The sequence below is a fragment of the Camelus bactrianus genome, chromosome 12 (assembly GCF_048773025.1).
Source record: "Camelus bactrianus isolate YW-2024 breed Bactrian camel chromosome 12, ASM4877302v1, whole genome shotgun sequence".
Lineage (NCBI taxonomy): Eukaryota > Metazoa > Chordata > Mammalia > Artiodactyla > Camelidae > Camelus > Camelus bactrianus.
Window position 1 is genome coordinate 48445098 of NC_133550.1, and position 12687 is coordinate 48457784.

The 12687-nt window shown below is 33.3% G+C and overlaps 1 protein-coding gene across 5 annotated transcripts in view; it reads right to left on the reverse strand.

Moving 5' to 3' along the window:
* METTL25 (methyltransferase like 25) overlaps positions 1-12687 on the reverse strand; it is a 200160-nt gene that overhangs the window by 135394 nt on the left and 52079 nt on the right. For all 5 annotated transcript variants that reach the window (XR_012510797.1, XR_012510796.1, XM_074375331.1 and 2 more), the window contains exons 10-12: positions 9524-9598; positions 8890-8961; positions 7278-7386 (exon numbers count right to left, since the gene is read on the reverse strand). Coding sequence is in view for 3 of the 5 variants with exons in the window: in XM_074375331.1 (XP_074231432.1) it covers positions 7294-7386; positions 8890-8961; positions 9524-9598 (240 nt within the window). In the remaining 2 variants the exon portion in view is untranslated. The remainder of the gene's footprint in view (positions 1-7277; positions 7387-8889; positions 8962-9523; positions 9599-12687) is intronic.

Genomic DNA, 12687 nt, shown 5'->3' on the forward strand with positions numbered 1-12687 from the left:
AAAAGGTCTTCCATTGATAGAATATCTGCAAACTTAATGAGGCAATCCACTGAGGTAAACACATCAGTTAATAAATTTCCACACGTGTAGCCGTAACATCATTGGCCAAGTACAAATCATTTGGGGAGGTTTGGAGCCTTTGAGTTTCTTTGGTCACAGGTGAACCAGAGCACATACTTCACATAGCAGATTATTTCTTAAACAGTCCTCCTCCATGAAAACAAGCCGTTCTACTGACCACATTTAAAAACAACCTAAAGGAAACTGTAATTAAGAGGAAGAATGGGACAGAAGTGAACAGTCTAGGACACAGTTCATGGTAAAGGATTGTGTGTCTATGTAGACACTTTCTTCTCCTAAATGTCATTATCTAAATCTTACCTCTACCATACTCCTCTCGTATGTGTTTCAATGATTAGAGTATGAACTCCTGAAGATTAGGAACTATCAAAAGTTTCTAAATCCTTCTCTCCAACCTTTAGTGTCTAGCACCGTCATAGTCACCTAGTTGTGTACTAACAAGATACTGGGGTGGCTGAATTATATTTAGCACCCACAACATACTTTTATTGAGATATAGGGAATTAATAAAGGATTAATTGCAGATTCAATTTAATAGTTATATAATTATTCATGTTTTATTTTTCTTCTTGAGGCAGCTTTGGCATATTGTGTTTCTTGGAGAAAATTCTCCATTGTATACAAATGTTTAAATTTCAAAAAATATTATAAAGTTGTACATAATATTCATATTACCTTTAGAATTTTGGCAGGCTCCACAGTGATGCTGTCTTTTATATTCCTGATATTGGTTATTTGAATACTCTTATTTTTTTTTAAATGATTACTCTTGCCAGAGTTACGTCAATTTTATTAGTTATCTAAGAACCAACTTAAGAGGTGTTAATTATTCCTCTGCATATTTTTCTTCCACTAACCAGTTATCTTTTAATCTTCGGTCTTTTTCTTTTCTAATATGTGTTTAAAGCTATTGTTTCCTTATATCATGGTTTTAGCTCATCTCAAAAGTTTTGATGTGTAATTTGCAATGAAAATTACAATGTGTAACAAAAATTTTATAATTTTTTCATTATAATTCAATTCAATTATTTTCATTATTATTCAAAATATTTTCTGATTTCCACTGTGATTTCTTCTTTGACTCAAAAGTTATTTAGATGCATAATTCTTATATTTAAAGCCTATGGGACCCTATCAAAACTCCAGTGGCATTTTTCATAGAAAGAGAACAAATAATTCTAAAATTTGTATTAAAACACAAAAGTCCTTGAATAACCAAAACAATTTTGAGAAAGAGCAAGATTGGAATATCATGCTCCCTGATTTCAAATACTACAGAGCTATGGTAATCAAAACAGTACGGTATTGGTACAAAAACAGACACACAAATCAATGGAACAGAACAGAGAGCCCAGAAATGAACCCACACTAATGGGCAATTAATCTACGACAAAGGATGCAAGAATATACTATGGGGAAAAGACAGCCTCTTCAATAAATGGTGCTGGGCAAACTGGACAGCTACATGCAAAAGAATCAACCTGGACTACCCTCTCATACCGTGCATAAAAATAAATTCAAAATGGATTAAAATTTAAATGTAAAACCTGAAACCATAAAAATTCTGGAGGAAAACATAGGAAATTAAGCTCTCTGACATCGGTCTCAGTAATATTTTTTTGGATATGTCTCCTCAGGCAAAGGAAACAAAAGCAAAAATAAACACATGGGACTACATCAAACTAAAAGGCTTTGCACAGCATAGGAAACTATCAACAAAATGAAAAGATCACCTACTGAATGGGAGAAGATATTTGCAAACAATATATCCAATAAAAAGTTAATATCCAAAATTTAGGAAGAACTCATACAATTCAACATCAAACACACACACACAACCCCATAAACAACCCAATCAAAAATGGGCAGAGCATCTGAAGAGACATTTTTCCAAAGAGGACATTTTCATGGCCAAAAGATGCTCAACACCACCAGTCATCAGGGAAATGCAAATCAAGACCACAGTGAGGTATCATCTCACACTGTCAGAGTGGCTATCATCAAAAAGAACACAAATGACAAATATATGGTGAGGATGTGGAAAAAAGAGAGCCCTTGTGCATTGCTGGTAGGAACATAAATTGATGCAGCCACTATGGAAAACAGAGATCCCTTAAAAAATTAAAAATAGAACTACCATATGATCCAGTAATTCCACTCTTCAGTATATGAAGGAACTAAAAACACTAATTCAAAAATATATATGCACTCCTATGTTCACTGCAGCATTATTTACAAAAACCAAGATATGGAAGCAATCTATGTGCCTTTTGAGAGATAAATGAATAAGAAGATGTGATATGTATATATATATGTAATATATATAATAGAATATTATTCAGCCATAAAAAAGAATGAAACCTTGCCATTTGTGACAATGTGGATGGACCTTGAGAGATTTGTGCTAAGTGAAATAAGTCAGATAGAGAAAGACAAACATCATATGATTTTACTTACATGCGGAATCTAAAAAGCAAGACCAATGAACAAACATAACTAAAGAGATACAAATTCATAGACACAGACAACAAACAGATGATTGTCAGAGGGGAGGAAAGAAACAGGTGAAGAGACTAAGAGTTACAAAATTCTGATTGCAAAATAAATGAGTTATGGGTATGAAATATACAGTGTGGGGACTACAGTCAATAACTATGTAATATCTTTGTATCATAACAGATCTAACTAGAGTTACTAGTGTTATCATGGTGATCATCTTGAAATGGATAGAAATATGAAATCACTGTGCTGCGAAACAGGAACTAACATAGTGTTGTAAGTGAATTATACTTCAAAAACAAACAAACTCATAGAAAAAGAGATCAGATTTGTGGTGTCCCTGAGGGGGGGGATTTAGGGAGAGGAAACTGGACGAAGGCAGTCAAAAGGTACAAACTTTTAGTTATAAGATAAATAAGCACTAAGGATATAATGTAAAACACTGATAAAAAATAACTAACACTGCTGTATGTTACATATGAAAGTTTTTAAAAGAGTAAGTCTTAAAAGTCTTTATCACAGGGAAAAATACATTTTTTCTATTTCTTTAATTTTGTATATATATGAGTTGATGGATGTTCATTAAACTTATTATCCCAATCATTCCATGATGTAAGTCAGATCATTATGCCATAAACTGTAAATGTGTACAGTGCTGTATGTCAATTACATTTCAATAAAACTAGAAGGAAAAAAATAAAGCATATGGGAATTTTCTATGTATTTATATATGTACTTTATATATATATATATACACACACACAATGAAATACTGTTCAGCCATAAAAAAGAATGAAATTTTTCCACTTGAAACAGCATGGATAGATTTGGAAGGTATTATGCTTAGTGGATAGGTCAGACAGAGAAAGAGAAAAACTGTATGTTATCACTTATATATGGAATCTAAAAAATAAAACAAATCAATGAATATAACAAAAAAGAAATGTATTCAGAGATTTAGAGAACAAGCTAGTGGATACCAGTGGGGAGAGGAAAAGAAAGAGGGATAGTGGTAGGGGATTAAGAATACAAACTACTATGTATAAAGCAAATAAGCTATAAGGATATACAGTATAGGAAATATAGCCAATATTTTATAATAATATAAATGGAGTGTCACCTTTAAAAATTGTGAATCACTACTTTGTACACTTGAAAGATAATATGTAAATCAACTATACCTCAATAAAAAAAATCAAACATATGTATAAAAATAAAGCAGTCAATTTAGCTCATAGCCATCCGGGGCTGGGGTCGGGGGGGGGATGACTCATGCCTTATGACAAAGACTGGAATAACCGTGCATGTTAAAGAGGGCAATAACAATAAGTATACTATTAATACTACTACTAATTATTATGCACAGTAAATAGAAACACGGATTAAAGAACAATGTTCAGATGCAGGTAGTATGGAGGTTTTTTTGTATAAATCTCTACATTTATATCTACTGGTACAGAATAATCATTGTCAGAAATTATCCTAGAATAAATATTAATCTTAAAATAATAGATTATGTCAGCAAGTAAAATTACTGTGAACTTATCCACTGAACATAAAGTAATGTTCTTTATCCAATAATCAAACCTACTTTTAAACACAGACAATTCCTCAGATTTTGAATGGGGACACTAACAATTCATTCATAAGTTGTCTGGTTAGAACTTAGAATACATTTTGTATTTTTCCTATAAAATCAATGTTATAAACATGGTTAAGTTCCCATTTCTCTCCCTCTAGGGCACTTAAAAACACAAATATTGCTTTTATATTACGCATTATGTGCCAGGAATTACGTCCTTTACATTGAGAATGACAACCATCTACATCAATATAAAAGAGCTATGAGGTCTAAGAACTGAGACCACCTGTGTTAACATGATTTATTTGTTACACGAAAACTTTGCCCAAAGAAGATAAGACTGTAAACCAATAAATAACTTCATTGTTTCAGGAAGTTCCAATATATTAATTTATCTCAGGCAATCTGTTCACCTTGCCAAAGGGTTCTCTTATCAAGCAATAGTTTACTTATCAAGACTTGCTTCAAGACCCTCACTTCACTGTAGATACTAACCATAAAGCTTATGTCACAAACTTTTCCAACTCCCAGTCTGTCCTTCATCTTTAAAAAGTGAACTTAAACTAGAGCCCAGACTTTCAAATCCTATAAATATACTCCACTGACTTCCCCCTTCAGAGACTGTCAGAACTGTCAAGGGGAAGTCCTCTATTACTGCAGAGAATTCCAATAAACTTAGTTTTGCTTTATTAACAGGGTGCCTGGAGATATTTTGGGGGAATTCAACAACATATATTTATTCCTTTAATCTTCATAACAACCGTATGAGTTAACTCTGTTCTTACGTTATTTTTACAGTGAGAAAACTGAGGCACACTGAACAGTTAAGTGACAGACAAGGACACAAAACAACTCATGTGAATCTAAACTATGGTACTAATACTACTGAGTTCTTCTTCCCCCAAGTCTGTTAATTTGAAGATACCTTACAGAATCCTGCGCCCTGACCCTCCCAGCCCTGTAGAGTAGTTACAGTACTGACTAGTGTAATTAGTAATTTTACTGACTTCCTCGCTGGACTGTGAACTCTGAGGCAGGGACATATCTCTTGTTTGTCTCCATAGTGCCAGTGCCTATCTAGCATAATCTCTGACACATGGTAGGCAGTCAATAAATGTTTATAAAATAAATATCAAATAAAACCCTACTTTACAAATGAGGTGCTGAGGTATTAAGTGTCTTGCTTTAACTCACCCAGAAAGTAACTGTCAGAAATGGTGCCCCTGCCAATGCACCACATTCTTCAGCTCAACTGTAAATGAGTTATCACAGAGCAGTTTTTATGAGATGAGAGTCTACAAACATTGCAATGGGGATTCATCTACCAAAATATTACATTTCTTTGCCTCTTGCTAAGATGTTATCATCTCAGTGTGATCATACAGGTCATTTCATGTTGATTAGATGCTGGGATCTCACATTTTTCTCTGATTAATAAAAACTGGAAAGCTGTTAATTGGTAAACGCAATTTCTGACAGTGTTTTAAAACATTCGGAAGTGACTATAAAATAGTCTCCTTGGTTAAAACAGTTGTAATGCACTTCCTTACATTAAACAGAGCTTTACACATATAAGGTTCTTTTCTTTCTTTATTATAATGGGAAAAGAATGTTATACAACTATTTGGGCTTCAGAAAAAAACGTGTAAAATTTTATATAGAAATTGAAATGATAAAAGGAAAGAAAGTAGGCTGGAAAGGTTTTCTGTTCCTTCTGAGATAGCTACTCATATAGCAAACAATATGAGGAAATAAAAGAGAGTAAAATAAGCAACCTAAAGAGACACATCAAACAAATGAAAATGGGTGAACCCTGTTTTCATTCTGAATTGAACAAACTGATATAAAAGAAATTTCGAGCCAATCACGGAAATGTGAATGAGGACAAGTAACAGATTATTACGGAAAAAAATCCATAACTTAGAAATATATACTAAAGTATATGAAATATGTGAAATAACAAACTGCCTGAGACTTGCTTTAGAATTCTCTGGGGAAGATGGGTGTGGTGGCAAGGGTGTGTGTGTGCGCCTGCTTGTGTATGCACAGATGAAACAACACGGGTAAATGCTGATCATTAGTGAAGTTGGTGATGTGTACGTGGGGATTCATTATATTCTATGCTCCATTTCTGGACAAGTCTGAAAATTTCAGAATAAAAAGCTTTGTACTAGCTCTTCAAAGCAGCTGATCATTCACTTGTATACTGGCTGCAAACTCAGTATCACAACCTAAAGCAAAGAACTATTCTCATCTGTGGATAGACTCTGAAATTTAAGAAAGAGTTACTTTTTCTTCTGGAAGAATTTTACACAGTCTCTGAGCATCAAGGAAGCTTTTTTCCCAGCTGTCCATCTCTTCCATGTGTATTAGAAACCTCAAGTTTTTTAATAATGAAAGGAACATTTACCACACTGGGCAGAGGCTGGCCTTGTCTTATTCACTCTTGCTTTTCTTAGACTGGCCTTTTAAAGAACAAAAAGCAATTCCAGTAAGTGCCAACCCATCCTTCATTTTAGTAAGATAAATAGCCTCAAGAATCTTTAAAGTGAATATCTCACCTTCAAGGTGCATATTCCTTTAAGGACATGGAATATTTCCTCGCGTTAATTTAGACTAAAAGGCAGTATAAAATATGCTTTATATTAGGCCCTTTTTATGTCTATCCTGGCTCCTGGGCATTTATTTAAGCGTGAATTTTTCCCTCTGATAACATGGTAAATCCTTCCAAAAGGTGGAAGAAAATGTAAATGATCTTCAGACCCAACTGGTTCTACTATACATACACCTATACCTTTTATCTGTTTTTAAGTCAGTAAAACAGTTAGCAAATATCATGGGTCTCAGATATTGAACAGGAAGCAAGACGCAGATTACCATGGATGTACTAACTTAGGAATGTAGGTCAGTCCTTTTACAATATTTTCATGAGTTCTTATTTCATTAATATATGCTTTGACAATGGAAAAATGGATTAAGGCATTCTGTTGTTAGCTGTTATTTTATCGTCTATTTAAAATACTTAGAAATGTTTTTCAAATACTTATGTAACATGGCATTAATGTTTAAAAAAGCAAAATTAGCAATAGGTTCCACAAACAGATACATCTATTACCTTGCTTCAACTGAAATCACTGCTGCTTCTTCAGCGCAATAATAGCATAACACCTGGGAGATTTCACAGGATCAAACAACTTCACAAGCGCAGACCATGCAATATCATCCTGCAAAGAGATAACTGATTTAAATAGACAACTATTTGTTGAGGGTAAAAACGAAAGATGTCAGACCATATACTGGAATACAAAAACCATGTAAAAACACAAATTATATAAAAAAAATTTTTTTCTGTTGAATAAAATTAACATTTAGAATTTCACCTTTGGGAATTTAAGCTGAAGAAATAAAGACTTACATGGAGAGTGAACCACAAGGCCACTCTTTGCTGCAACTGTGAAAAATGGAAAGTGGCTAGTAACAACTGGGTATTACTTAAGTAAATTATTGTATGATGAAATGTTATTCAGCTTCTGTAGTACATTTAATGAGTTGGAAAAATTCTATATAAAACAAATAAATTAGATGCAACACTGCACCTAATTAAAGTAGAAATAAATGCTCAAACATATACATGCAACATACATACATTAGAAGCGCTAGAAAACACAACTAATAGCTAATGCTGAAGGGTGAGATTATCATTACTTTTAGTTTTCTTTTTTCATATTCTTCATTCAAATTTTCTAACATAAATGTTACTTTTATAATAGTAAAATGCTATTTAAACTATTAAGAAAATTAAAAATTATATGATCTCTATCACTTCATTATCAATCTTTTAATCTTGGTGCACACCATTTTGCCTATTTTACTGAGGTCACTGGCAATTGTTTTGAAAAGGGAAATGAGGAGTAAAATAGGCCTGATTCTGTCAACCACCAACTTGGGAACCAAAACTTTCCAGTGATTTTGAGTTAGTAGCTTAGGAAAGTACATCAGTATCTAAATATTTAAAAATTGCCTTTCTCCACAAAAACACCATTTATTAAAAATCCACTTGTTTCAAGTAGCCTGTTGAAAAGAAGCTCCCCATATGATAAAACAGAATTATTAAAATAAAGAGTTTATAGTGGAAACATAAAGCTGAATCCACAAATGCACTTTTTTTAAACAGTTCAAAAACTTTATTTTGACCACAGCTTAGAGTAGAATCTGAAAAACTCATTTTCCCCAAAGATAATCAAAAGTCCAATTTTTTTGGTCATTCAACATAGATGTAACAAATAAGACTGCAAAAAAAGAAGCAATTTTCATTGATCAGAAAGAAATTTCTATACTGCAGAGTGCATATGTCCCAAAATTCAAAAGTGAATTAAAAGGTAATTTTTACAAAATAAAATATATGAATGACAACTTTTATGTATGGCCTTATTAATTTTAGCTATACAATATGTCACAAATGATGGTTTGAGTTCAGTACCTACTATACAGTAATTACCATACAATTAAAAGAATGTAAACTTTATTATAGCAGCTTTGCTGAAAACATCTGTTGTACATATGTTTTTGTTTCAAGAGATGGAAAGAATGTTTAAACTTGGAAAATATAATGAGAAAAATTACCTTACTAGTTCTACGTGAAATTAAGTTATCCTAGTTATAAGTGGATCCATATTACTGGATCTAATAAAGATATTTGTGATGCATTTAAAATTAACATAATTTACCTGCTCTTTCAGGTAGCAAAGTCGATCCAGAAGAATCAATGTCTCTATACAAGGAGCAAGAACAACTTTCAACTAAAAGAAAGAATAAAATAGGATGGTGGTACTTCAAAACAAACAAAAATACTAGCATAACACTTATGTTTAAGAAAATGTACCTACAGAAACTTGAGTAAGGTCAAATCTCCAATACCCAATGTACATCTTCAGAAAATGAATACTTCAGAGATCAAAAGTTGTTCTTTAATAGTAATAGGAAACTAATGTCCTTTGAGTGACTTTGGGGTAGACTCCAAAAGCAATCATACATATGTGATAGAAAGCTTTTAAAGGGGTACTAAGAATGAAATTCATTAAAAGGAATGCTTGTGAATTAACTGAGACCAATATGTGTTCAAAGAACTCTAAAACTTATTTCCGTAAATTTATAATAACACTTTAAGAGAAATCTACCATGTGTTCTCTTTATTACATTATTGACACCTAATATAGTTCTGAAATAGGAAATGATCCAAAACGGTTTTTCTACATTGAGAGAAAAACAACATAGATTGGTTGGTCCTGTTATAAAATTTAATAGGATCCTATTCAAGTCTAGCAACATATTTAGTTTAATATGTTTAATTCTGAGATTTACCATATTAAAAGCCTCCAGCTCATTCATTCTAGGCTTATACTTCTCGTAGTAGTCCATTATAGTTTTTTCTGGCAGCTTTAAGATAAAACAACAATAATAAATAAACTTATTTAACAACAGTGAAAAAATCTTTCTTTATCAAACATACTCTAAAGTAAAATAAACATAATAATTTAAAACAATCTTAGGTGTCTGAAGAGCTCTAAGGATATTCAGGAAGGAGTCAATATAACTAAATTCTTTCATTTAAATTTTCTGCATCTATATAGATTACTCAGCATATCATAAATAAAATCACCAATAACATTCTATTAATTTTGTTTGATTTCAACAAGAGGTGATGAAATATTTACTTTTTCACTTGTTTCTTTGTTTGGGGTACATAGTAGGAGCTCAATAAACATCTTGAGTAAAATTAAAGTTTAAAACAATAAATCTAAAACTATATATCCTAGAGAATAATTCAAAGGCAACAGGAACACAATAAGGACACATAGTCATAGTTAATTTCCTCTAACATCCACTTAAATCCATCAACAAGCACCGCTTTTTTTTTTTTTTTCTCTAAAACACAATACCCATAATACGCTGAACTCTTGTGGTTAGAAGGCCACTTTCTAGATCACTTACATGATTCTGTTCCCACCAGTTGAGATTTATTCTTACTGAGTTGATCGTATTTGCTCCTCAGGACATGCTACTTTAGAGAACTATATTCTGCTGGTTTTGTCAGTGATCTATATATAACCCTGGGCAATTTCTCCTGGCATCTTTCTGCATCCCTCGTTTCCTTCACTGTACTTCATAATACACATGGTTTGAGATTTAACATGCATTCTGATTTTGTCAAAGAAGGAGTTTGTGTTTCTGTTTTTCATTCTATTTGTTGCTTTAGTGTGACTTTGAAGAAAAAAAGGTGAGAAAGTCATCTTCACTTTCCTATTTGAAAAAATGGAAGTCCTTTTCTTCACTTTGAACCAAAGCTGGATACTGTAGACTACTCATTATAGGTACGTTTGATGAAAAGTTAAGGTAGTTTACTCAAATGGTAAAACTATATACAAAGCTGTGTACAAAACCAAAACAAAACAAATGGCCTTGTTCTTATACCAAAAGTTCAGTGGATAAAATTATATTAATATGTTTCTAAGTGAAAAACTCAGTATTTAAGGTATGATTTCATGCTTTAATCAACATTTTCAATCAAATGCTCAACTACCAGTCTCATAAGATTACAAGAGAGATTCTATGGAAATTTTATGAAGACACGATCTTACTTAATTTCAACATCACTCTGTAACACATATATTCATGGTCTCATTTTATAGATGACATTATTGAGTGTCAAATCCAGTAAAAGCCTAGAAAGGGCAAACACCTGATGAAGGCATCAGAACTGAGGTGCTACTGGGGTAGAACATACTTAGGCAATGACAAACAGGCAAAATTACAAACTGAAGTACGCACTGAATAGCAGCTGGGAGTATAAGTCATGAATTCCATTGCTCCCTGCTGCCCATCTCCTAGACTGCAGAAAAAGGGATTAATATTAGTTACTCTGTGTAATTGGGCCCTAGCTCAGTGGGCTATGGTTTAGGTTCAGGGAGACACCCAGTTCTAAAGAGAACCTGGGTAAGACACAGTATATGAACAGTCATGTTAAGGTGCTTTAGATTTCATTCCCCCTACTTTCCTTACAATTGTTTTGACTGATTTTAACTCCAGTATAGCCTATGTGTTAGACAGTATATGTCCTACAACTCAACACATTTCAAATGCTTGACCAACTTCATCCTGTCTGCAAGTTTCAAGAGTCACAGTTCAGGGGATAAGCATTTCTTTAACGCTTCAGTGAGATTCATCATTCCTTGAATTTCTTCTGCCTTTATTTCAAACCTCAATTTTCCAATCTGTTTGAGAAGTGCATTTATTTTATCTGGTGGCAAGTGCAGATTTTTCTCTTTAGTCTTCCTTGTTGGCCTATTTGACGACTGCTAGTTCTAGAAAAACGCTGAACAAGCATTCTTCTTGTGCTCAATGTCTGTTATTAAGTTATACAAATATGATAAAAAGGAGCATGGAATCTAGAGTAAGACAGACTGCACTGGAATCCTCCCTCCCCAATTTCCCAGACTTTGGCTTTAAGAAATCTACTTATTCGACTTCTTTACCTATAAGTTGAGGATAACAGTACTCATTTCATAAAGTCATCCTTAGTATTCAGTGAGTTAATATAATCAAAAATTTTAGCACAATGTTTGCCACAAAGCAAAGTTAAATAAATATTAGCTTTTCTCATATTATTTTTAAAAATAAACATCTCAGAACAGTTTTAGATTTACAGAAATTTTGAAGATAATAGTTTAGATATTCCCTACAGCCAGTTTCTCTTATAATAGTTATCTGTTATAGTGAATCAATCCTGATATACTAGTATTAGTCAAAGTCTACATTTCATTCAGCTCTCCATAGTTTTTATCCAATGTCCTTTTTCAGCTCCAGGATCCCATCCAGGATACCACATTGCATTTAGTCCTATTGGTTGTGACAGTTTCTCAGACTTGCCCTGTTGTTGATGGTCTTGGCGGTTTTGAGGGGTACTGGTCAGGCATTTAGTAGAATGTTCCTTCACTAGTGTTTCCCAGATGTTTTCCTCATCATTAGACTCGGGCTATGGGTTTTGAGAGGAAGATTACAAAAGCACAGTGCCATGCTCCTCATGAGATAGGGTTTGTCAGGTTTCTTCACTGTAAATTTCCTCTTTTTCCCCCTTTCCACACTACACGCTTTGGAAGAAAGTCACGATGTGCAGCCCACACTTGACTGGGGAGTTATACTCCATCATCTTGAGGGTGCAGTATCTAAACAGAATATTTGGAATTCTTTTTCATGAAAGATTTGTCTCTTCTCCTCTGTTTATTTATTAAAATTGTCTTTTTATAGATCTATATAAGGGGGTCCAGATAAGGAAGGGTGGACCACACTTCGTGGGGAATGCGTTGGATAAATGGATGAAAGACACACAGTTGTTCAGAGATCCTCCTCACATCCTACCTGATCATAAGATAGGTTAGCAATTGATCATATTTTCACCACTAGATGTTGGGACTGAGGCTGTTATACACCCTTTGGCTAGAACTCAAGGTAGGGGGATGTGATGCCAA